This window comes from Strigops habroptila, chromosome 3 (genome assembly GCF_004027225.2).
Source record: "Strigops habroptila isolate Jane chromosome 3, bStrHab1.2.pri, whole genome shotgun sequence".
NCBI lineage: Eukaryota > Metazoa > Chordata > Aves > Psittaciformes > Psittacidae > Strigops > Strigops habroptila.
Genome location: NC_044279.2, coordinates 73,690,879 through 73,718,056, shown reverse-complemented (window position 1 = coordinate 73,718,056; position 27,178 = coordinate 73,690,879). Strand labels below are relative to the sequence as shown.

The following is a 27,178-nucleotide window of genomic DNA, read 5'->3' as shown; positions in this document are numbered from 1 at the left end:
ATGACGGACCCCCGGGGGTCTGCTGGCCAGGAGAAGCCCAGCCTGTCCTTTTCCATAGAGGAGATCTTAAAGAAACCTTCTGCCAGCACCGCCCTAAGCAGGGAAACCAGGAACAGAAGTAACTATGCTGAGAGACCTCCAGCTCTAAAAGCAGGGTCACCACTGGGCTTTGGTAAGTACCAATTATAACACTTCATGAAAATGCTCCTTTCTTTTTAACCCCTAGAGCTATTCCATTTGATGGAGGGGTTGGAACTAGATGATCTTAACATCCTTTTCAACCCAAACCATTCTGTGATTCTACAATTATATAGAATCTTTATTCTTTAGCTTTTGAAGGTATCTAGGATTTCCTTAATCAGGTACAAATCATTAATTGTATATACAGAAATAAACCTTAAAAAATAATTTGCTTTAAACCTTGCAGTAGACTGGGCTCTGCCTCCAGACTTTCGTGGGATTTTGTACATTATGAAATCCCAGTGTCATTGGAGAGGTGGGTTACTGAACAGCAGTTACTACAGGTAGCTCTCTTCAGTAACAGTGAGAATTGCTTATAGTAAACTAAATACAACATCCCAGTGTCCTTCCCTTTAAAAAACAATACTCTTGTTATTAAAAGAAAAAAATCACCTGTCATAAGGAAGGACAGCCATTTGAATTCAGGAAGTTACCTAAAACTGCTGAAACTTAATGAAGTTGTTGCAGTTTCACTTAAATCGAGAGCTGACTGTTGCCTGGAATTACAGCCAAATCTCACATTAGTACTATTTTCTGACAAATTTGACCACTCATCCTCAAGCAGGAGAAATGGTCTGCAAGGGTAATGGTAGCTAAGGAGTATTAGAACTCAATTGCTGGAACAAGAAAAGAGAAAGTATTTGTGCTTAATCATTTCTCCTTATCATCATGGACGCTAGGTTCTTTCATGAACTAAATAAATCCAGCTAGTAGAAAACTAGCATGACTTCAATCTTAGCAAACCAGCAAGTACATTAGCCTCTTTAACTTCAGTTTCCTCAGTTTAGTTGCTTTGGTCTTGAGTGAACTTTTACCCCCAAGAAGTTGTCTCTTTTATTTTCCTTAAACAAAGACCAATGGCCAGAACTTTCTGGATTTAGCATTCCTTCTTCTTTTTTAATTTATATTGTCCATGAAATGAGGATGTTTTATGTATACAAACACATCCACATAACTGAAAAGTGACCTGTAGTTTTGACAGAAGAGTTTCATTCAACTCTCACTCAACTGCTTTCAACAAAGCTTAACGCTACACTTTATTTTTTGTAACACAGAGAGATTCTTTCATGGTTCAGGACCCCGTTTCCCAGGACACTGGATGAACCACCCAGCAGTAAGGGAGAGCCTTTTTCCAAAAACCTGGCAGTCCAAGTAACCGTTGTTTATTCACATAGTTTCAGCTCTTTTTATGTCCAAAGTGGATACTGACTTGGAGTGGAAAGAAAACAAGACCTAAATCAGGAAAGAAACTACAATGAAGTGAGCACCTCACTCACTACTGTAATGTTAGACACCAGTCCCACTAATGCTGCCTCTTAGCCATGCTTTGCACAAGATTTGCTCTTTCTTGTTCACCTCTGACACAGGGTAATTTCATTCACTCTGCACAGAGCTTGTTTCCTAACCATGGGGCAGAGCCAGCCCACAAGACATCTCACAGCTGTGGAAACCCCAAGCATTGGGGCTGAGTACACAACCACTGCCTTTGTGCCAGTGCCTGCGGCTTTCCATGGAAACCTATGTATAGGGAAGAGGGATAGCATGCTGCTGAATTTTCACAGAACCATACGACAACTGAGGTTGGATAGGACCTCTCAAGGTCGTTTGGAAGTCCAGCCTGCTGCTCAAAGAAAGGACAGGGTGTCTGTCTTTGAAGCTGCCATGGTTAGTGTTGCTTGGCTGTTTAACCACTGGTACTGTTGAAGGACTGCAGCATTTAGAGATTTCCTAAAGCTGCCAGTGCAGATTGAACCTGGACAACAGCAGGCCCAGGCCACGTCTCGAATACGGTCCTGAAACAAGGAAGAGCTTGGTGGTTTGTAGGGGTGGACAACACATAACTAATGTTGGTGCAAGCATAATGGTGCAGGTGCCACGTTGTGAAGGGGTAGGGGGAAATGCTGGTGGGAGCTCTGTGGGAGTGAGTTTTTGTGAACTGAGTCCTTTCCAGAGGGCAGTCTCTTTGTGCCACTGGATCCAAAGTGAGACAGATAACACCGCTGAAAATGAAGTCAGTGCTGTTCATAACATGGACCATAGAACTGCATTTTAACAGCATGAAACTCTTCTCTGGGAACAGAGAAGCGTGGCAGAGACAGGACCTTTTTATATTAAGTCCGTTTTGCGATCAATATGTTGAAGCCCTTTTTCACTGTGTGCCTCAGCTAAGCGTGCCGCTCCAAGCATAAGGTCTGACAAATTTGTATGCAGGACGTGATGGGTTCCTAGGACTGCATTACTGCACTGCCAGTACTGTCTCATCCCAAATTGCTCCACCTGAGAGTACAGTCAGTTTTTCACCTTGAAAGCAATACAGACAGAAAAGCCAGGCCTTGCCTTTGACTTCGCTTCATCACCTAGCCAAGAGAGAGACAAGATTCTGTAGCGAGAGAATATAGTAACTCTTCTCTCCCCTGCTAGAAAGCAAGGTTGGATTAATATACTTAAGGCAATGTAAAATGTTAACTTATGGAAATAGTATATACACATGAAGATTCATTTGACTGTCACTGGGCAAAGAGTGGAGCTGGGCAAACAGGAAAGCTAGAGAGATATTCCAAACTGTTGTTGTACGTTGCTTTTGCAATTGATCAAGGATATTTAAGAAAAAAGAATGAAAATGAAGCTTTTTCACTGTTGGTTTCTCACTAACACCAAAGAGATACTTAAGCTTATTACCCTTTGCTTTCCCAGCAGAACTGCCGATTTTTGCAGATAAGATTTATTTATTTCAGAAGTGCAATACCCTATGCTGTACATCTTGGGATAATTGCTGTATTTCGTCAGTCATTCAACTTCATGCCATATAACACTGCCATTAAACAAGTTGTGTAAATAGTCAGCCGTATTTAATTTGCTTCAGTGCTGGCCAAGGTCAGGGCATTGAAATGCGCTAGGGAACTTGTTGGAAATTCCAGGAGGGGACACATACCCAGCTCCTTTACAGAACAGTTCAGCACTGTTCAGCAAAGAAGGAAGTATTACAGGTCAGAGCTGAGTTATATCTTACTATAGATTTTAAGAAAATTTCCCACATCCCATATGGTATGTATCTGAGCCAAGCCATGACCCACATGAGAGCAAGAACTGGCAACACACACATACTCGTGGCTATCATAATGTAAATACCCAGGCCAGAAATTATCATCCAGCTCATCTGCTAATCTAGGCAGTCTAGGTACTGAGATCACACTTGTCCTGAAGTCTAAATCTAGCCATCAAGAGCTGAGGAGATGGGTAGTACCAGCGAACCAGAAGATGCAGAATGTCAGGAATGAGGGGCACAGATGAAGTTTACCCTGGAATCTTTTCCCAAGAAAACCCGGGAATACTAGATCAGATGACTTCTAGAAGTTGCTTCTAACCTAAATTAGTCTATGATTCTTTAAAAAAAGGACGTTGTGATGTACAGTGCCAGCCTCTCATGGAAAGCCGAGGCAGGACTTGATGATGTATGAGAAGATCTCTGGGCCTGACTCTGAAGTTCACAGGTTCTTCTGAGTGTAATTCTAGTGGGACTTGGAATAAGGAGTGTGCAGTTTTCCTGGGAGCGTGTGACTTCCCAGTTGTAGTATTAGTGAGTTTACTCCATACAAACACAACTACTAGACGACCTGGAACTGCATCTGTTGATCTGACATCTACTGAAATTTCTGAATTTCTGAAAGACTCTTACCAAGTTAAAAAAGGAACAGTGAACAAGAAGACATTTTAGTATTCAGTCTATGCTTTTCCTCTCTTCCTTTTGTCACAATGCCTCAAAAGGGTAACCGTGGCCTTTGCAAGTGACACAAATAAGCATCACCAAGTGCTGATCTCCTCCCTAGTGCCAAATCTTTCATTTTAAACAAAGAAGACTAGCAGGCCTATTTCAGAAAAAATCCTTCTTCTGAAATCCCTGGGAACTTGATTTCAATGTGCTTGAAAGTACATCTGAAATAATTGTTCATTACTCCACCACCACTGAGGTTCCACCAGCAGGAGGTTCTTTATCAAGTCAAGGAGAGTTTGGGATGAGTACACTACACCTGGGAAATTAATAGTAAAAGCAGTAACAGACACAGCAATTTTGTCATTCTGTCTGTGTTATGCTCCATTATGTTAAGGACATGCAAATTAATAGAAATACAACTGCCGCTTCACACACAAATGTCAATATGGTGATTGTTTACTTCACCCTTAGCAACACTCCACCCAGCTTTATTGCACAAGAAGAAACAAACTGAAGGAATAAAACTGAGCAGATACCACTTGGCCAATATCACCAATTCACCCCACCTATTACAAGGCAAAACAATCCACCTTAAAAAAAAAAAAAAAGGTATAGAAGCAAGAGAAAAACAGCACAATAAAAAGATGCTTGCACATCTCAATGACAGACTCTTCTCTGCTCACAGCCTTAATAAGACCCTAAAATCATAAGCCTTATGCCTACAACAGGTCTGTCTCTCCAGTGATTACACAGAAAGGCTTAAATGGAACATAGGTCATCTGAAATAACCTCCTGCTTCCAAAAAGAAATCTTACTATCTTGCATGAAATTTTTCATCCTTTCCTATTCAATTGAAAGTGAAGCTAAAAAGACCATTTTGAGCCACAAGTCAAAGTAATTTCTGTGCATGGCAGTAACAAATATCTGATGTTGTGCCAGGCTGAAATGTCATAGCCATGAAGGAAATGAAAGGAGAAAAAAGAAAAAGAAAAAGAAAAAGAAAAGAAAAAAGGAAAAGAGGAAAGGAAAGGAAAGGGAAAAAAAGAAAGGAAAAAGGAAAGGAAAGGAAAGGAAAGGAAAGGAAAGGAAAGGAAAGGAAAGGAAAGGAAAGGAAAGGAAAGGAAAGGAAAGGAAAGGAAAGGAAAGGAAAGGAAAGGAAAGGAAAGGAAAGGAAAGGAAAGGAAAGGAAAGGAAAGGAAAAGAAATGAAGAGAAAGGAAAGGAAAGGAAAGGAAAGGAAAGGAAAGGAAAGGAAAGGAAAGGAAAGGAAAGGAAAGGAAAGGAAAGGAAAGGAAAGGAAAGGAAAGGAAAGGAAAGGAAAGGAAAAGAAATGAAGAGAAAGGAAAGGAAAGGAAAGGAGAAAAGAAAAGAAAAAGAAAAGAAAAGAGAAAAGAAAAGAAAAGGAGAAGAAAAAGAAAAGAAAAAAGAAAAAAGAAAAGAAAAAAGAAAGAAAAAAACTGCATTCACTGGAGGAAATTTTACCCCATGCCAGATTGTAGGTATTTGCAGAGCTCTCTGCTGGAGTCACATGAATATGCACCAAAAAACACTGGCTGGCCTAAAGAGCTACCACTTCAGACAATCTTGCTTGTTCAGGACAACAAGCACCAGAGAAGGTTGCAATGCAAACAGGACTACACCTTAGGGCTCCTAAACCTCAGATATGTGCTTTAAACTCAGTATCATCTACCTTCAATCTTATCCTCCAGAAAACTTCTTGATCTTTTCAGCCTGTCTTTAGGATTCATAGCATTCTAATTTGCTGCTTCTATCTCAAACAACTGATCTGCCCACTCCTTTTCACCAGTTCACAATGACATTGGTATTTTCCCATCTACTGAGGACAGTCTTCCATTCCCTCCCTGTTTTCTCTTCAGTCTATAATTATTCTATCCATGCACACACAAAAGTTGTGCTCAGCACTGGGGTATGTGAGCATCTCAGAAAAAAAACTAGGAGGAGGAAAGTTGTGTATGAAGGATGAAGATGTGTGAAGAGTCTGTGAAGAGTCTTCTATAATTTATAAAATGCCAGTGTCATTCTAAGAAAGCTTTAATCACTGCTCATAAGAGCACCTTGCTCAGGTACTCTTATGTTCCTCATTACTGTAGGATATAAGCACCACTGATTCTGTAACATATTCATTTTCTCAGCATCACATCTAAGCAAAGGAATGCATCTAGTCCTTAATTTAGGGATGGGGGATTGAGATAGAAAAACTGGGCTAAAAACCTATGCCAACACTGATATTCTCTGACTTCTTGAGCAAATCATCTAACACCAGCCCCATGCTGGTGACCACTGCCAGGTCTATCCCTCTCCTTTATTCCACAAATATTGTTCAAAACCTCACCTATTTTGTCACCAGAAGACTCAAACCTAGTTGATCCTAAAGGAATTAAATTAATCCCATTTTGCACAATATGCCTTAAACACAGAGGTAGACCTCATGGCAGGTTTTTAAGGTTAGCAGGCAATTGTGTTTAGAAGTTTACCCAAAGATTGGTGATAATTTGAAAAGATAACATTTGAACAATCATCTTTTATTGACATGAGAGTTTGGCTAATTTCCAGTGCTCTTGTAACTGCATTTTCTTCATGTCACTGTCTGCCCTCTGTAAAATTCCTCTTGTGCAGGCTTTCACTGATGGCAAAAAGGGGCACTTTGTCTCCAGATGTTATAATTATCATTGCTTCAAGGCTGGTTACACATAGAACTGTTATTTGTTCAGAAAATAAAGGTCTTGGCAAGTCTAAAAAGTTAGATGCTTTGCCAATGCTAGATACTGCACCAGAAGTAAAATACACATAAAAAAATTGAGTTTCTTCCAGTACAACCTGTTCGGGTTCACATCTGCTGCTATTTAGATATGAGAGGGGAACAGCCACAGAGGCTAGGTGTGGGTGGCTGCTCAGGAGTGCAATCCATTACTGAGTTAAGATTTTAATGTTCTTTGGTGGTAACAGCAAACCTGTGCTGTCACGTTCGCTTCAGGGTTATGTTAAACATGGAACCTAATGGGTCCATTATGTTTCTGTGTTGCCTCTTACTCTGCCTTTTCCAGCAAATAAATCCAGGCATGGACAAAAACTAGATCAAATTCTAGGTTTGCCATTAAAGCAGCACACACCTTGTCTCTGAAGAGTCAAACCTGAACCTTGATTGTATCTATCAAAGGCAGCACATAAAGCACTCAGAACCGGGCCTTATGGTGAGGCTTTAATGTAGAAGAGAGGGGGTAAAAGAGTGAGAGTATTTGGTATAGAATCCTCTCTTGGGATACTAACAGCCACTGACAGCCCCCAGCCTTGAACCACGAGGCTTCCAAGGATGTTATATTTCAGTGTACATCTTTGGAAGCTCTGCTTACCTTTATAAAGAAGAGTAAGGACTCATACTACACCCACGAGGGCACAAAACTAATCTGAAAGATATTTGCAGTACCCCTGTACACGTGGAGATGATGGTGTTAGTAATGAGGCAGCACCATGCCAGAAGAAAGATTGTGGTTTCTGTGACCAATTTCATCACCACTCAGGGACAGGAGTCTAGCACATGTCACCACTGGTTACTACTGAGGTTACCTTCAGCTCCCACGGAGACTGTTTGTAGTGCCCATGCTCAAATCTAAGATAACCATATGGCTGCACTTCCTGAAAATGGGCCAATATGCACTTCTCTTATGTTTGTCCTGTCAACAAGAGCATGCAGGGGATTTCATGAAGATGAGTTGGCTGTCAGTACCTTCCTAGATATCACCAGTGTCACCTGTCACACAGGCAGATGGCAAATGTTGACAGCCTGGGCAAAGGCTGCCTTTAGAATTATCCAATGCCTAAATCTGAGAGGCAGGCAGCTCAGATGTGGAAGAAGGGACAAATCGACTTGAATCGGGAAAGACAATGACCTTTAGTTTATTCTGGCTCATTTTCCTGTAGGGTAGCTGTACCTACAGGGACATTTGAGAAAGGAACAATTTTTAAAAGCATTTGGCATACAGCAAGTTCCACAGTGATCTTGCTGACAGATTTTTCAGAACAGCTCCACATCTACTGCACTTCTGAGTTTGTAGAAAAGGCAATTACCAATTTGGATAATGACAGGGAAGCTGAGATTTCTTGATCATTTGGTCGTGCCTCCTTACTTCTACAGTCCTGTCTTGAAAGTCTTTCACAAGGACCATTGAAAGTTTTAAGGTGATAGGAAGCATAGAACAGGCTAGATTTTGGGGTCAAATTCACCAGGATCATGACTCTGCAACATGGGTTCATCTTGGCATTGATGCACAGCACAGAAGGATGAAGGCCATTTTAAATATGATCAGGTTTGAATGGTAGAGTATTTAGCCCACACCCATACTTGTTTTTTTCACACAAACTGGAAGATGTGCTGAACGATGGCTGGTTTATTCAAAGCTATCTTGTGCTGTGTCTTTTACAGATTCCAGCAGCAGAAGTCAGTTAGACTGTAATTTATATTCAGCAAATATGCTTCTCGCTGCCACGTGTGCTACACCGGTAGCCAGGGCAAAGAACATGCAGGCAGCTCACTGCAGAAGACCTACTGACAGCCCAGCTTCCCTCCTAGGTGAGGACACGCAACGTCAACACCTGGAAGGCAAAAGAAAACACGAAGAAGAGGAAGACCAGATATGTGATTTCCCAGTAGACCATCCACTTCACGGTGAGTGCTTCTATATCCAACTTTCTCTCAGAGTACCCAAACCCACAGCTGTTATCTTACAGTGATGTACATGGCAATACCTACTAGCAGACGTCACAAATATTTCTGCTCATGGCTGAGTCATGATGGTTCTTCAGTGTTGCCATTGAAAACATGGAGGCTCACCCTTTGAGCTAAAGATCTAGCTCTGGCCTGCCAACCCTACCAATTTTAGTGATAGGGACTGCTTGAGGTGTTTATTGCCGTTCTAGTTGGGGTGGCAATCCACAGTTACCATGTTCACCAGCCTCTCTCCCTGGGTTGTGCAACGCACGTTTCCTGGGAAATGGGCATTGCACAATGCAGGGAACAAGGCTCCTGAACATGACAAATCAGCTCCATGTGTTCCGTACACCTTGGACTCACTGTGCAGGTGATGAGGTCACCAGCATGCACACAGGCAAACTCTCAATGTGCAATAGGTCTGGCATGCAGGATGGGCCAGGCACAATTTTCAAGCCTGGCTGTGTTGGCAGGTCTGGTAATTTCATTAGTAGTGAGCACTGGTAAACAGCAGTATATCTCTTAACCAAAGAAAAGGGCAGTACACATATATTTTGCCACTGTGTTGCACAGAGACTTTAAACTAAGCAGGATGCATGGTACCTGAACAAGTTCCTAACAGGCAGACTACAATTTATTAGGAGCATGTGGCAAAAAGTGCTTTAAGTTCTTTGGGATTTAGGAAAGATATATTTAAGATGATCATACTACACTCCAGAAAACAGCTTCTCAGTAGCAGCAATAAGGTGTTTCCTGCATAGTTTGTCATTATTCACTCCTTTCTGAAAGAAGTAAAAAAAGGCAAATTAAGTCCATGGAAGACTCCTAATGGAACTCATGTGACCACAGATGCAGTTATTCAGCTGGTTTCACTGAGATCCACACATCTTCCTCAGCCCATACTCTGCAAATTGGCAGAGGAAACATTTCTTTGTGTGAAATACATTTGACAAAAAAGCCTTGTTCCTGCTGCTGCTTCTATGGTATACATGAGTCTTGTGATGAGCTGCTGTCACCTCCTTCTCCTGCATGAGACAGCATCTGTCTTGATGCAGAGAGAAGCCTTGTATGATAACAGGATATTTTAGCCTACCTCTGTCCTGTAAGCTGCACGCAGCTGATGGTACCAGGGCAAAATCAAGTTCCCTCCTTGCAGAAGAGCCAGGGCTGTAGGTATCTGGCATTCAGAGTTGCCCATGAGTGATAAAAAGGAGTATATTTCACACAGGAGGGAGTCCCCAGGCACAGGATTACACCAGAGATGGGAGGTGGCTTTCCCAGGGTGACAGAGGAGGGAGGCAGCTATCCCGACTCAGCACTTAGCCTCATTGACCAGCACAGCGGTCGGTAGCAGCTTCATCAGCAAAGCAGGCTGGGGAGCATGTAATTATCTGCACAAAACTGAGCCAATCTGAGTAGGCCCTTTCAATGAAAACTTATATTTTAAAGGCATTTTAAACAAAATCCCTCTGTTCCCTTGTGGCAGTGGGGTTTTGAAACCAAGCAGAGGTTTAATGATCTGCCATTTTCTAGGCTACTGGTTCCTGCAGTTGCTGAGCCTTTGATAGAAACTGGCTGAAGGAGGGAGGAAGATCCTAAAGCACTGAATTGGCATTTTCCCTGTGGTGCACAAACAATGATGTTTCATATCCCATTCATGCACTGTGTCAGTCTTAGCAGAGAGCTGGAGGCCTAGGCTTAAAATCCTTTCCAGCATCATAAGCTTCATCCTTCTTTCTCTACTTTACATTAGGGGAGAAGAGCTGGCGGCTCTTTTTCTCCTGCCTCTGGCTGTGGCATGAGTCATCTTTGCCAGACAAGGTCAGAGGCAGTTCCTGCAGGAGAGATAGACTGCACCCTCCCTGAAAACAGTCTCTAATCCTTACATTTTGTGCTGATAGCAAATTAACTTCTGTTTCCATGCCTATCAACTCTGTGGTGCTTCAGACACGCTTTTGGCATCGTAGCTATAGGCTGGTTATGGGTCATCTAACAAGGCACCAGGGCAGTGCCAAATGCCCACAGCATGTGCCATGGAGGTGTCCCCAGGACCTCCCTCACATCTACACTGAAGATGCCAACAAGTGCCTAGGGCAAGGGCACCAACCCTCTGCAGCAGGAGAACTTTCTGATGTGAAAGACATCACAAGTCCTTGGTTAGGCATTTCCTTGCCTCTTTCTCACAGCCCACCCCTATCTCTATAAAACACCTGCATAATTTGTGAGGAAGGGCACTAAGCTCTGGCGAAGAATACACATCTGTACAGTTGTCAGGGAGCAGAAGAAATCAAGAGTGATATACAATCACCTTGGTGGCAGGAGGGCTGGGGTTTGTCTCGTGCTTTTTTGGATAGTAGGAGAAAGATGAGGAGGAGGCTGTGACAATATGTCCTTCATGGGCAGGTAGTCTGAAATAGCAAGAGCACCATAACTGTGGTCTTGAGTGTGAATTTGAAGGGTATTTCCAGGAAACCCTGTAACACTGTAGTGTTCCTAAAAATTTGTTTCTTCCACAAAATGGCTTCTGTGGCAGAGTGGTTTAGAAATGCAGTGTCTTTTAAACTAAACAGATTTATGCCCTTATCACAAACCATTTACAGGAAGCAATGCCTCTTGCACTTTGAACTTAGAGGCTGCATCGTAAGCAAAAGAAAGATAAAAGCCCTCATATGCAGGAGACATGCTGACAGTGACATTTAGTTTTGCTAAGCTCCCATTTGAATTTGGAAGCCTTTGTTCTGAATGTTGGGTGCTTTCGCCTGTGGCCTTCTGCTTGAAAAGCTCAGCAGAACCTTTTCAGAAAACCTGGTTCTTGGGAAGCAGTGCTGATGAAATCTGTTTTAGGAGGAGACCATTCTGAGAGAGGCCTTACTTTGGAGCTGGGTACAGACTGTGTTTGGGCCAGCTCTCTGTGAAATGATTAATTGCTGCTGATTTGTTACGTACAACTATTGTTGCCAGGGTCTTCAAAACTTAAGAACTAGGAGGGCAAACTCTTGTGGCTGTCAGTCAGCATCACAGCAAAACGTCCATATAAACACCCAAGTTGTGAGCTCCCACTTTCCTTTTAATTCCTTCTCTCTGCCCTATGTGACACCCCTGGGACTTGACCAGTTCATGACAGCCAAGCACTGAAGCCTGAGAGGATTACCCGCCCCCATGCCTGCCTGACCTGCTGGAGACTGCCACGTACCAGATCCCAACATAGTTCACATCCTCACGGGCAATTCTTCTGCAATGTGTTCTACACATGCTGGGTTTGATCGCATACATTTATGTGTGTGTGCTGTTATTATTTACATCCAAATGAGTGTGCCCAGCACTGCACATGGGTAATGGTTGCAGTCCTCTGCTCCAGCGAGGGAGCAGTCCGTGCCTTGGAGAAGCCAGATAGCAGCATCACCTTAAGACACTGGCAGATGCCCAGTCTTGTTGGATTTCTTCTCTGAGAAATAATTCAAGTGCAAGGTAGATCAGGCTTCAATAAATGGAGCTGGCTCCTAATTCTACCAGAAATTGAGGGTTTCAGGCCATGGGAAAAACTGGAATATGTTATTTCCTGCACCTCCTGTCTTCATTATTCACTGTAGAGGAGGATGCCATAATGAGTCAACATCACCCAAATATTTCCATAGCAGAAATCATCAGCACTGTTACTGCCAAACCCAGGACAACATTGGTTACTGGAGCCCAGGGATCTTTTTATTAATCAAATTGTTTTATTATTATAATAGTATCTTTGATCCCAAAGCATACTGGCAAATTCTGGTGGCAATTATCATAAAGACAATGGGAAATATAGAGATGATCTCAGTTCTGGAGAACTTCCAATGTAAGTCATGTCCCCTCTGTATTGATGCCAGTTGCAGGCATCTTTAGCTTAGTGTTTATGTTTTCTCTAACGCCATAAATTCATTTGTACTGTTCACTTGTGGACAATATGGTTAAATCCATGTACCCCTGTGAAACAGCATGGTTTATCTCTTGCAGAACAGTCTTTTCCCCAAAATGCTGACTTATCTTAATGCATTTATAAAGCAGCCAAGAGACAAGGAAGCACTGTATAATCACAATCCCAGATAAATATCGGCTGCCCAGAATATGCCAAAGGGACTGCAAGAAAGGGCACAAGCATCCCATTGTCCTGCAGAACAAAAAGAAGCCATTCTAAATGAAAAGGAAAAGCAGGAGGAAAAAAATAAATGCCTATATATATAATTTGGCTGCCATTAGCTGTCTTACCAGTCTTCTGTTCATCAGTGTGAATGCAGCCCTGTGTCTCTGAAGTGCAGTATTCCTATATACATTTAGAAATGCAGCAGACCATTGACCTTGTTTTGGCAGGTTTACCTGAGGCACTTTTGAAGGCTGGTTCTTTGCTTTTCTTCCTCTTTGAAGATTGACTGTTTATAATCACACCCTGGATATTAAATGAAAGGCATGAAACCTGAATCCTTTACTCCCACCCTTCAGATTCTGTTCACATAGAAGTCTCACTGATACAAGTAAGCACAGAAGAAAGCAAAGCTGTCAGCAGTTGGGCAACTATAATAAATACTGCTTGTATTGTTTCTTTGTGGGTTTGTGGTTTGTGGTTTTTTTGTGGTTTGTTTTTTTCACTTAGAGCAAATGTTAGCATTGAATGCTTTCCACTAGCAGCCTCTGCTTTCCTGGGAATTTTGGATCCAAAGGGTACATTACACAGGACCCAGAGATTAATTTGTTCCTGCTAGTCAAATCTGTGTAATGTGACCATTTGTAAAGCTGATTGCACATCTTGATAAGCTTATTGCAAAGGTCTTATGAGTATTTATTTAGCTTCTCCTAAATTAGTATCACAGAATCATAGAATGGTTTGCATTGGAATGGACCTTAAAGCTCATCCAGTTCCAACCCCTCACCATGGGCAGGGACACCCTTCACTAGACCAGGTTGCTCCAAGCCCCATCCAGCCTGGCCTTGAACAGTGCCAGGGATGGGGCAGCCACAGCTTCTCTGGGCAACCTGTTCCAGTGCCTCACCACCCTCATAGGCAAGAATTCCTTCGTAATATCTAATCTGAATCTCCCCTCTTTCAGCTTGAAGCCGTTCCCCCTTGTTCTGTCACTACATGTCCTTGTAAAAAGTCCCTCTCCAGCTTTCCTGTAGGCCCCCTTTAGGTATTGAAAGGCTACAATAAGGACTCCCTGGTGCCTTCTCTTCTCCAGGCTGAACAAGCCCAGGTCTCTCAGCCTATCTTCATAGAAGAGCTACTCCAGCCCCTTGATCGTCTTCGTAGCTCTCCTCTGGACTCACTCCAACAGGTTCACGTCCTTCTTATGTTGGGGGTCCCGGAGCTGGTGAAGACTGAGGGAAAAATGTTGCTGAATATCTCAGCCTTCTCTATATCCCAGGTAACCAGGTCTCCTGTTTCCTTCCAGAGAGGGCCCGCATTTTTCCTAGTCTTCCTTTTATCATCAACATACCTACAGAAGCTTTCCTTGTTGCCCTGTCCAGATTTAATTTAATCAGGAGTTTAGGTTTCCTAACCTGATCCCTGGCTGTTTGGACAATTTCTCTGTAATCCTATCCTTGCTTCTACCCTCGGTAGGCTTCCTTTTTGTTTTAGAATTTCTCCAGGAGCTCATGGTTCATCCATGCAAGCCTCCTGGCATTTTTGCCTGACTTCATCTTTGCTTGGATGCATCACTCCTGAGATTTGCCTGAGAATTTTTCATTACATCCCCAGGATTTGGTACTTTTAATTACTGTTCTTTGAAATTGAGGGCAAGCCTTTACCTACTGTATTAGCAAGTGCTTTATGCTGAAATGGGAAACTAGGGAGCACAGACTCTGAGGCAGGGATGTAAACAAGCATGCCTGATTGATGTCTAGAGGTTTGCAGGTACAAATAACCACAAAGAACAGTAGAAAACAGGCTCTCTGCAACCTGCAATAAGCTCAGCTTTCTCCATGGGCAAATGGCCGTTTTCTAGCAAAGGCAGTTGACCAAACAATGTGGGGAGAGTGGTGGGGAACCTGTTTTCCCCAGTGAGAACCATTATTGGATTAGGCTGGCCACTGCCAGGAGAAGTTTGACAACAGCTGAACATTCATAGAAAGTACATTTCAAGCTTGAGATTTAGCTGAATGGAGGAACTGCACATATACCTACCCAAATCCATTTGGATCTGAAGGAGTTGATGAAAGTGCAGGTCATTTAGCCTAAGTACAGATCTGAATACACACCCCTATCAGCTGGGGTCCCTCAAACCATGGCCTGCATGCTTCTTCCTCCAGATATGTCGCTGACCGCTGGCTGTCCCAGAGTTACACACATCCTTTCAGGGCAGCAGCATTTGTAAACAGTGTCATCATTTTGCTGGCAGATGGGAAGGGTTAAACTCACCAGGGGCTCAGGCTGTTGGTGAGCACCATCCTCCACTACCAACTGCCCACATGAATGGTTTCATACATACCATCTACTCTGACAAGCAGATTGAGAAGCTCCCCTGGTCACCACTGTTTTCTAGACTGGTATTTTTAGAATACCTGCTCATCCCACCTAAAGTCTGTACCTCTCTGCCTTTCAGCCATCGGGTGATTAGGCACTGTACTCAGTCCCAGGGTCAAAGTAACTCTCCCTCAAGGAGTTGTGGATTGAAGGGAAGAAGTCAAGCCTTCATAAGTTCAAGTCATGCTGCTCTGTCTTACCTTTGGCAATGTCTGAATGGCCAGCAGCTGGATCCTAAATGCTGTATTTTGCTAGCAGGAGGCTCTATCCAGAGCACATTGTACCTATCCCATTAGCATCATTCTCACTGGGTATGCCAGTCCTTCTTAACAAAGGCTAAAAAAAACACTTTAATGAAGATTAGCCACACTCCATACTCCCACTAAATATTGCAATGCAAGCTCTTTTGAAAGCCATGACACACCTCTTTAACTACGAGAGGGACTAGGGTGGGCACATCTCTGTGCACAGGCAAGCACATTTTGTCCTGATGCCATCAGCAGCCTGTAATAACTCTTTGATACAGTTGCAATTGGGTTTTTTTGCTATGGGCTTGGTGGCCATAAGCAGAGTGTCACCACAAGAGACAACATTCAGAAAAGCCACAAAAAATAATTGGCTGGGAAACTCACATGTCTGTAATTGAATGAATTTAAAAAAGAGACAGAGGAACATCTTTTAAAGTGTCTGAAAAGGAAAAATAGAACTTAACCAGATAGAATGAAGCCCTTTTTCAGTGCTCCTGAGTTTCTTTTTGAGAAATAAATGATACAACTTCGTGACATAGGGAAAAATATATTTCTGAGAATATATAGCTAAAGCCACTTGCTTCCTTATGTAACTGTTTTCTCTCTTCTTGTCAAAGAAGTAGCAATATCTTTGGATCTAGTTATTGCATACATGAGAGGGTGTCTGTCCAGAAGTGACAAAGAGGATTGCAGCAAGATAAACCAATCCCACCAGGTTTCATCTACCTAGATTACATATTACAAAGCAAATATGTACCAGCACTGACTTTCAGCCTTCCTCCTGGGATTTAGTTCCTTATCCCTACAGGGGATAAGTATGCACCCTTGTAATGAGACAAGTAGTCTTGATACAGTAGTCTTAGACTGCTAATGGGCGAAGTGCAAATGCAAGATGCAGTAGCATTTATCTAGCTGGTTCAGGAACACAGGGCAGCTGAGAAACAGCAGTGCAAGGTGTACCATAGGCTATTTGCCAACTATAGGCTATAGTCCAGAATGAATTTGCCCAAGTATGGCATTGCTGCAGCTGCACATCTTTTACTTTGCAAACTCAGGTACAAGCAGTAGCGTTCAGTATTTATTTGCTCATACCTCTAATATCTTGTGACTATGTTATACTGGATAGTGGAAATAAATAAGCTGTAATACACTAAGCTAAAACTGTAAACAAGCATTGCAAATCAGACTCCTGGAGCTATGCACAGTTTCAGAGCCTTAAATTCCCTTACTCATTAGAAAAGGAATGATGGGGGGTGGGGCTTCAGTCCATGGGGATATTTGGAGGTCAGAGATCACATGATGGAGTAGGTTGGGAGGGACCTCTGGAGATCATCTTGTCCAACCCCAATTCTAAGCAGGGCCAGCTTAAATCAGGTTGCTTACACCTTTGTCCAATCAAGTTTAGAATATCTCCAAGGACTGAGACTTCTTAGCCTCTCCAGGCCCATGTCAGACCACCTTCATGGTGAAAGCATTTCTTCCTATTATGAAATAAGAATCTTACTTGCCGCTACTTGTACCCATCGAGCTCATCCTTTCACCATGCACCTTCAAGAAGAGTCTGTATTTCTATAAAGTTCAGATGTTTCAACTTGCTCCAAGTCTGACCTAATAATAAAGCCAGATCTGCAGCAGTCAAATGAAGCCTGTTACTGAATTTAAAGCATGTATACTGTTTATCGGCGTGAAGAATCTGGCCCTTCCAATGTCAACAATAAGGCAATGTATATACAGCTGTATCTCTAAGCATCTGCAAATGCTGACATATTTAGCTGCCTGCTATTTTCAGGCTTGGTTTCAGCTAAGCTGGAAGTGACTTTCAGAGAGCATGAAAGCACACTTGAATATCCCCAGCTTTTACATAGAAAATAGCTCAGGAAACTCAGACAGAGTCTTATTTCCCCAGAGACTCTAGAGCCACGTTTGTAAAGCCAATGTTACACTTCCAACACTTTCTAGCCTTATATCTTCCACCCACATTCTTTATTAGACTGTAATTCTGAATGCAGTTGTTTGCTATGGGATCTCTAAGCTAAGGTCCCAAGGCAAAGAGAAGTATCAAAACTACAGTCAGAGAAAGTTTTATCTTGCAAGAGAAAATGTTAACATACAGTCCCAGATTTTTTGTATTTTTATAGATGTTGTTTTATAACAAACAAAAATAGAATGACAAAAGAAAAAAAAAAAAGGCACTCTTCTAGATTTCCTACTGGCAAAAGCCTTGATTAGTTCACAGGAGTCTATTTTGTTAGCAATTTAATTTCATTTTCAGTTGAAATCAAAGCCTGTCTTTCAGTCTCTACTGGCCCATAGCTGATGTCATGTTACTGTATTTTGTTTAATCTGATGAGTTTCAGCTTTGAAAAATCTGGTTTCAGTAGGATTGGCACTTCTGAGCACTGTGTAGACCTTTCCCTTACGTAAGAGTCTCATCTGTAAAACAGTTCACTTTTCATGAAGGAAAAATGTGGAGGACATAAGAGTGAACTGATAGGGAGTTTCTTTCACCCATCACCAAGTTATCTGGGTCATTTTCATACTAAAGAAGGTGATATGAGACACCAGAAACTCACAAGCTTGTTCTCTCTGAAGCTACACCCTCTAATCCTGGACACTTCTTAGCTACCAGTGAGGCAGAATACAGTAAGAGATTATCTGACAGATCAATTTCCCATCCTATCTCTAGCACATTTTAAAATACTGTGTGGTTCAAGGCAATGGATCTGCCTCTTAGGTACCATAAGATGTTCCAGCTCAACTAAAAGTTTCTTCTCAAACCTACACTAGCTATGCACAGCCTTTGTCATCTCATTCTTGTATGTATGTTCTTTGTAGGGTAGACTCTGTAGCTCCTTCTAGACTCATGATCTTCAGTGCTGAGTTTGTTCCACACCTTGGCCCTGTGGAGATGGTATTGCATTGCTTGTAGCAGCTGATTTCTTGAGTTCATCTAGGTTGATTAATCCAATGAACTCTGTACCAAGTGCCCTGCCAGCACTCACAAGTTCTTAAGGTGGTAACCAAGGACAGACACCGACATAATCGTCTCTGGTGCGTATGAACACACTCTCTATGGAGAAGTCCTGCCGCTAGCATGACCTAATAATGCAAACCATTCCTATCTAGCTCAGGTAGTAGTCTCTGGTTTGGGCACAAAAAGTCTTGCCTTAGCCTTGATTCCCCATTACGAAGAGGAGATGATAGGCAATAATTGATGATTGCTGTTTGTATGGTGTCTGCTACGATGAGGCTTGATCCAGCTGGTCTTTTTACATTCATTTTAATCTCATCGTGGTCCAATTCAGTCATCCCAGTTCTGTAGAGTCTGATTAATGCATGAGACAAAAGAGTTTACACTGGACTAAATCATTATTTGCTACATTCTGACAGAATACTAAAATATGCCTTTTTTACTTATTATATGATGTGACATCTTAGGTTTTAAAATTTAGACAGTTGGTTCTTAATTTACATAGTCATGAAATTATATTTCAGTTCATTAATCTAACAATTTTTTTTTTTAAAGGACCATTGGGATTTTTTGCTAATTCAGAAATCTTCCAGGAGCTAGGCAGACTTGTTCTCTTTCTCCTGAAGGCTTTCTGATTGCTGAAAGAAATGTATGTCTATGTACCTGAAGTTACATAGACTGCCAGGATATACAAAACCTGGCAGGATAAGAACCCTGCCAGCATCCCATATGTTTATGTACAGTGGAGACCACAGGAACAAGGAGGTGGTCACAGTTTGAGCTTGGATCTCTTGCTCCACTCTGGAAGTGCTGGAGGTAGACTGCAGCTTCTCCCAGGTTTGTGGAGCCAGTCTTCTACCTTGCATAGAAGCAGGAGCTCAGCTCAGTGTTCAGGGAGACATACAGGACATCTCAGGGAGGCCTCAAATTTCTGAGACCATGACAAGGTCGCACCAAATTTCACATGCTGTCGGGATCTGCTATAGGAATTGCCCTGTGCTAGAAAAATCTAAATACCATATGTTGTCATGGTACAAATACAGCTGAGAGATTCATTACTGTAATACAGAACATGATGTGCTTGAGAAAATATGATCTCAGTACTCAATATAACCTCTTTGCAGTATCTCCCAGAAGTATATAGCAGCCTTCTATAGCAGTATCTCAAGGGGGCCTACAAAGATGCTGGAGAGGAACTCTTCATAAGGGACTGTAGTGATAGAACAAGGGGTAACAGGTTCAAAGTTAAACGGGAAGTTTAGGTCAGATGGAAGGAAGAAGTTCTTTACTGTGAGGGTGGTGAGGCACTGGAACAGGTTGCCCAGAGAAGAGGTAAATGCCCTATCCCTGGCCAGTGTTCAAGTGTTCAAGGCCAGGTTGGACAGAGTCTTGGGCAACAGAGCCTTGGGTATAGTGTGAGGTGCCCCTGCCCATGGCAGGAGGATTGGAACTAGACGATCTTAAGGTCCATTCCAACCCTAACTATTCTATGATTCTATAATTCTATGATATGGAGGCCAGCCCCCACAGAGAGGTGTGAGGTGAAAATCTTCCAGGCAAGAGACACCATTATGAACTGTTACCTCTTTCATATCTACAGGGGACATAGTGTCCTGAGGTTTATATTATCAACACTGATATTTCCCTTTTAGTCCATAAAGGAATAATTCCTCCTTACAGCCATTTTTTTGGGAAGGTCCAAGTAGATGCAACTTTGTAAACGGGGCTTCTTAGGAGAGGGTGCCCATTGCTATCTTCAGCATAAATGCACAAAAATATTTCTCATTTCAGATCTCTGCCCTAGTAGTGCCAGCAAGATTCAATATAAATCACATTTTTCTCTTGGGGCCGAAGCCAGTGCTGTAGTCTAATGAGTAGTACTTTCATAGGCCAGTGAAAAGTCTAATGATACAGATTTAACTGTGTTGGACATCATCTTCATTAGGCTGCTTCTGAGATACGTAAGTAGTGACAGTTATTTATGATAAATGATGCTCCTCAGTTATTCTTACATGACTGGTTTCCTTTCAAAGTACCCAAGAGGTTTAGCGAAGATGAAATACAATGGAATATATTCTCCTACTGGTCCCCAGGTATTGTGTCCTAGGCACCTTCCTACCAAGTCAGTGGACAGATTTTTTTAATCCCTTATTTTCTGTCTCAACAGAGTTACAATGAGGTTTCAACTACAGAATGAAAAATGTTATTTTCTGATTGGCACAGAGCCCAGCTTGCATTGGCCAAGGCACTTAGTTACCTTTTTTCACTGCTATAGCCTCCAAAAGTAAAAGTTTATGCCAGTGGTTGAGCAAAAGGGGCACAACAAGCACAAAATCTCTTTGAGGGACTAAGGTAGCCTTCTCTGCTTAACTGTTCCCATTAGGAAATTTATTGCATCTAGTTACATAGTATGAATTGGTAGATGTCATCAGACCGTGGAAGACCAAAGCAGTTATTCAAAAAGGTCATTTTCTTGAGCAACATGGTGTCAGTGCCAATTACTTCAGGTCATTGAATAGCAAGCTTATCATAGTTACAAGTGATATTAGGATTTTTATGCTCCTATCAGGCTGCAGTTTTCCAAACTCAATAGAAAAAATTCCTGTGAATCACAATACTTGGGGGATAGTTTTCTACACTGGTCATTCAATGTCAGCTGGAAGATACTTCCAGTGCCATTTGTGCATTAGAGAGGATTCCAGCTTTGGGACGAGGCTGAACTCCACATTCTGCAGATCATCTGCCTTAAAGCTCACTTCTGTTGCTCCTTTCTCCTCATCCTTGCAAGACACCAGCCCTTCAGCATCACTTTGAAGCAACCGAGACCTTATTCAAGCTTACCCCATGTGGCATACGGAGTTCATGATCTGAATAAAATACTCTGGTGTAGGAGGACATTTTCAAAACAGTGCAGGAGTGCTGAGGGAAGTGTTTAGTGTGGTCACACCACAGCAGGTGAAGGAATAGAGCGGCCTAAGAGTCCTCTTGGGAATTCACAGAACCCAAAGTTCCCCATATGCTGCTCCATGGTTTTTAAAGCCTTGCAGTTCTTAAGGTTAAGCTTGTTCAGAAAGTCCCCGCACCACAACAGTGCAGTCAGAATACCACGACTTTTCTTTGTAAGGTAACAATTTTAATGACACCATCACACTGAAGTGAAAATGCTGGCTATGCCTAAATACTGCCAGAAGAATGGTGTGGAAGGAAAAACAGCACCCAGTCAGTTTGGAATGGTTGACTTCTCTCTACAGCATTCATACATTTTGGGTACTCTTTGGTCTTTCTGGCATACAGGAGGAGAAAATTCACCAAAATCAGTAGAGTGACAATGGAATAAAATAATACCTCACAGCTTGAGGAAAGCTAGTAAGACCAGTATGACAGGAAAAGATAGGGATGGAAAATTTACAAGCTGAAAGATGGTGATTTTTTACAGGCATGGAAGAGCACCAAGACAAAATACAGTATCTACTCTTCCGTTCTGTTTACATTAAGGGTTTCTTCACAAATAGTTAATACAGGATTACAAATTATCAATCGATGTGTGCATGTGACAGGAGCGAAAATGGGTCAAAAGTTGGTCCAACACTAATGGAGTTTCATGACAAACTCAGGGCTAGCATGGTTAAAACACATGTGGGTTTCTAGCCATTTACATGCAGTGGATCCATGGAATAAGCACTGCAAATGGGCGCTTTTGACTCCTTGAATGACAAAGGAGTTAATTCACATTCACTGCGGAGTCAGGAGACAGTCTCCTATTATAAGCATATCTCTAGAAGGTGTTGGAGGTGCCATCCCAGCTGCACAGCAATTTACAGATTGCCGGATTTCTGAATCTTCTTGTGGCCCTGTGGCATTTTCCTATAAAACGTGATACACCTTTTCTTGTTTACACAGTTGAGAGGAAAGGGAAACGGAGAATCCGGACAACATTCACAGCTGAGCAGCTCCAGGAACTGGAGAAGATTTTCCAAGTGACTCACTACCCAGATGTCCATATTCGCAATCAACTGGCAGCAAAGATAAACCTCCCAGAAGCCAGAGTTCAGGTACATTGTGTCTCCAAAAGGCTATGCTCACTGCAGCAATTCTTTATTCAGACTACATTCTTAATAGTTTATGCCTGGGTGACAACACTAATGAAATACGTGACCTCTCTGTTACCTTGCAGAGGAGGCCAGTATCGCTGCTCTCCTCCTACAAATAGGGAAAAAAGTATTTGTCACTCAGCTGGTACTAACGAAATGGGATTAATCAAAGGGTTAACAGGAGCTCTAAGCATACTAAATGCATAGCAAATAGGAGTTACAGATGGTTATGAGCAACCTGTTGGACTCTGTACCGACGGAACATCCATTTATGAAAATAATTAATCATTTTTCAACCTTTTATAGACTAATGTACATCCAGTACAAACTGTCATCCACATCCATCTTCTACAGGGTTTCAAAAAAATAAAAATGACTGCCCAAATGAAAATGCTTTCTTAATGCTCTATATTTTGATATCACAGGCTATAAATGCCCTGGCTTTAATTTCAGTGCATGGAAACTAATCCAGTTCCCCCCAGCTGTAATGTAGTCTTGCTGACTGTGCTCAAAATTGACCCCAAATGTTTACTGCATATGAAATCTGATACATTAAAATATACATACCACCATGTCTTGGAATTTGGTGTTGTTTACCAGGCACTGTTGTGATGATTTTTGCATGAGGCAGTTTTTGTACTTGTCGTAAGGCTAGAGTCATCAGTGTCCTTCATGCACATATCCCACTCTAACAATTAAAGTTCAACATAGAGCAGTTTATTGATTGACATGCCTGGGACTATTGACTAACCATGATGATATTACTTCCTAGTTAGGTGACAGGGAGAATTGGAACAGCATAGCCATAACATGCCCATTAAGAATACCAGTGTATCCACAATGCATTTCCAATGGTATAAAGCACAAGCTGGGCTACTAGTCAGTGTTCCCAACAGAACAGCAAATCACATGAAAGAACAGGGCAATCTTCTGTTTAAAAAATATTTACAATCTGTAGGGCGAAAAATAAAGAAGAGTTATCATGGGAAACATCACCTGAGACGTAGACAAAGGAAGTAAAAAGCCCCTCTTGTATGAACTGCAGATGGCAAATTCCCAATTCACACAGTGTAATACATGATGCAGGAAATTCTGTGTTTGACCTCATCTTGGCCGATCAAGGGAAACCAGCCACAGAACTAAAAATTAGCAGTATCTTAGGCACAAGTTACAAGTTGTTATAATTTTGATTGATTGTATTTATCACATATAAACAAAACAGCATGCAGAGAATTTGTATACGCTTTTGGTACTTTGAAATAATAGTTCTGACAAAGCTAAAAGCAATATAAGTCAAATCACCTCAGAAAGATAATTTAACTGGAAACAAAAAAAACAAGTGAGCAACTATTGCGTAACCAAGTGAAACATTTCATAACTGTGAAAAAGCTTGTGTCCTCCAGTCAAGAAACAAAGGTATGATTGCTGTGAAAGAGTTTAAGTGGATAGATGGAATTATATCCCTGCATGTGTGCATGCCTACCTGCAACACAAAATGAAGAATGCTGGATGAGTAAATATTAGAAAAAAGAAATTATAAAAAATTAATAAGCAAAGCAGAAGGATACAGGAAAAAGCTTTGGTTGGGAAAATTAAGGATCATTAGAAACTCAATAAAAGTCCATTAAAAACAAACAAACAATCAAGTCAACAATTATATTGATCTGTTACTTTATAGAAACTGTGGGACTGCCAAGGATAATGCAGAAATGGCAAAGATGTCCAGTCATAATTTCTGCTCTATCCTTGGAAATGGCAGGTAAAGTGATAGTATCACACAATGATGATGAAACACTTGTCCATAAGGACAATGTTGAACAGCAGCTGCTACAGACAGATATTTTTAAATCCAGACATTTAGGTGACTTACCTACAGTAGTTCTTAAAAAGCTGCTTGAGAAGCACTTCGGGTCATCAACGTTGATATTTAATCAGTTCTGGAACACAAGTAAAAATAAATCACTTTAGGGGCAAGAGTATTGGAGAGCTGGTTGGGCAAAAAAAAAGAGCAGTTTGGTCTGTGATACAGCTCTAACTTTATGAAATAAAAAATAATAAAAAAAATAATCCTGAAGTGAGGACTTTATCCCGTGTGCAGACTTTGGAAGGAGCACTTCAGAGGTTGAATTTTGGCTTCAGTCCCCTGCCTGCCCTCAATCACTTTGTCGGTGTTAAAGAGGAGTCATTTTTATGGTGCTGTTTCACCATATAACTCCTGCATGGTAGAAAGGGAATGGAGCAGTTTATACAGACTAAGCAATTCTCAAACACATGCAAACCCAGATAAACAAAACTGTGGTTTCAGTAACCTCAGATACTGCTAACTATCAGCAATATAGCAGAGGGCTCCTGACATTCCCATTACTTCCTGGGCAACAGATGCAGAAATAATTGAGCTGCTCATTATTTGGTTTAAAATACATATATATTTACATCCAGTAGCATCTGGTTCTGATCACTAACACCTTGTGTTCATGTGAAACGCTTACATCCAAACAACAAGCTCCTAAGCCAGCTAGAAACTACAGTGGAAGGGGGATTCAACTTTTCACAGTAATGCAGCAAGGTGCACTACAGCGGCTGCACAGTGGATACTTGTGTACCTTAGCTAGAAACCAGACGGCTCAGATGAAAGAAACTCCACTCAGAAAATTAGCTGTCCGTTTTCCAGTGAAAAAGAGATGGCAGATAACAGACTGCTGAGTGATCCCCTTGGGTCTTTGCTTAGGTCCCTTATGTGAACTTCAAAATGTTACCAGTTAAATATAGAAAGAACCCTGCTACTACATCTCCACTGGTGACATATTTTCATTGCAGCCCAGCAAAACATCTAAGTGGGTATTTTCCCAGTCTATTCACTTGGGAACAAGGTGAAAGAGCCATGTCATGCAACAAATAGCACCTCCTAGGGAAAACAGAATGCCATGTGCCTTGACTGCTGCAAAGCTTTGACTGCAAAAGGATCTGCTTTCCCAGGAGAGCCCTGGAAGACCTGCTCCTCCCTGTGGCACTGTCTTTCCTTGAACAGGGAGATCCTAGCTCTTCTGTGAGCTGCAAGAGAAAAGAGGATGTCATGATAATCCAGAGATCCCATATGCCATGTGAAGTGTGAAAGGTGGTGTGTCAAACCCAATGTTCTCCTTTAGATTCAGTCCCTGGTTCTACTGAGCTGGAGGTCAATGTTTTCTGATGTTCACTTAGAGAGTAGGGAAATTAGCTGGATGTGAGCAGTTCCTCCCTCATCTCCTGTTCGTTTCTGTACCTTCTCTTTCTTGCCTGTATCCAGATCTGGTTCCAGAACCAACGTGCAAAGTGGAGGAAACATGAAAAATTTGGCAACTTTGGTGGCCTCCAGCATCTGACAGAAGTTGATTTCATCCCTGCTCCCAAGTCAGATATCACAGTGAGTATCAGAGGCTACATAAAAAGCCACTGAGGGAGAGATAGCTATCATTCACCAGGTCACCTTTTCACATGGGACTATACCAGAGAAGAAGGACTGGAAAAGAAAGACAAAAATGGCAATATGACTGAGAGAAATCCCAGCAAATATGGTTAAATAACACATTTCTTCATTAAATTAATCCTGTTTTAGAAATATGATGTGAGATGTCTCTTGCAAGATGATCCTTCCCCATTTTACTTCTAAATCTCTTCCCTGTAAATCACACTTTGGTTCAAAATATCTTTACCATCAGAAATTTTCTAAACAAGAAGAAATATGACATTTTCAGGGACAAAGCCATGTTTCTTTATAGACAGTATCTCTTTACAATGTCCAGCCTTGTTAGGCTGACCAGCAATTTTTGCCTTTGACCCTCATAGAATCATAGAATGGTTAGGGTTGGAAAGGACCTTAAGATCATCTAGTTCCAACCCCCCTGCCATGGGCAGGGAAACATCCTCGCCAAGTCCAGGACAGTTAATATTATCCAGGCTGACACATGCTCTTTCCCTGTCAAGAGTTTTTCTACGGCTAGAAAAAGGGTATTTTGCCTTGATCCCTGGGTGACAGACAGCACACCACTGGGTTTAGGGAGTCTATTCTTCTAAAACTTTTCTTCTTAATTACTGAGCACCAGGGAAACAGATAAGGTTGATTGTAAATTGTATTTAACTAAAAGTCTGCATTGATTCACCTTACTCTTTATTTTTATTCTTGAAAGGCTCCTAGCTTGATGCCAAGAAAGCTCGCTGCTACCATCCCTGCTGTGGGATACTACTCACCGTTGCAAGGGCAGCTGACCACTGCCTGGCTGCCCAGCACACTCTCCTTCGTCCCCCATCACTTGGAGCTGCTGCCCTTCCCAAAACCATACTTGCTCTTCAATGTCCTTCCCCATTATGGCATGCCGCTACCCCACAAGTTGGAAATGAGCAGTATCTGCGCCAGCTCCACATAGAGGAGAATACAGGGGAGCAGGGGACTTTTGGGGGCATGTTTTTCTCACCTGTGACTATTTTGGGAGAGTGTGGTTCCTCTCCTCGAACAAGACTGCCGGCACGATGGGTGGCCTGTGGTGCAAGGTCAGCTTGCTGCAGGAGTGCCACCATGAGTTGCCACAGCCTAGTAAACGTGGGTGAGAGCCACCATGGACCAGGGAGGAATTACACATCTGCTAGAGGAGCAGCATGCTCTGTAAAAACCCAATGACTCAACTGAGAGCCTCTTCCTGAGGGAATGGTGCAAGGAATGGC

The 27,178-nt window shown here is 42.0% G+C and overlaps 1 protein-coding gene across 1 annotated transcript; it reads left to right on the top strand.

Annotated features, from left to right (window-relative positions):
* Window positions 1-26,883, top strand: ISX (intestine specific homeobox). Its single transcript, XM_030479696.1, has 5 exons — window positions 1-172; window positions 8,393-8,635; window positions 22,290-22,441; window positions 25,767-25,883; window positions 26,647-26,883. Exons 1-5 carry the CDS (start codon window positions 1-3, stop codon window positions 26,881-26,883), a joined length of 921 nt encoding a protein of 306 aa, XP_030335556.1.
* The last annotated feature ends 295 nt before the right edge of the window (window positions 26,884-27,178 follow it).

Bases quoted from the DNA above. Each gene is read 5' to 3' on its own strand.
- ISX (XM_030479696.1), top strand. From the start codon at position 1: ATGACGGACCCCCGGGGGTCTGCTGGCCAGGAGAAGCCCAGCCTGTCC. The intron at 22,442-25,766 runs GTACATTGTGTC...GCCTGTATCCAG, and splicing joins TCCCAGAAGCCAGAGTTCAG to ATCTGGTTCCAGAACCAACG. The intron at 25,884-26,646 runs GTGAGTATCAGA...TATTCTTGAAAG, and splicing joins CTCCCAAGTCAGATATCACA to GCTCCTAGCTTGATGCCAAG.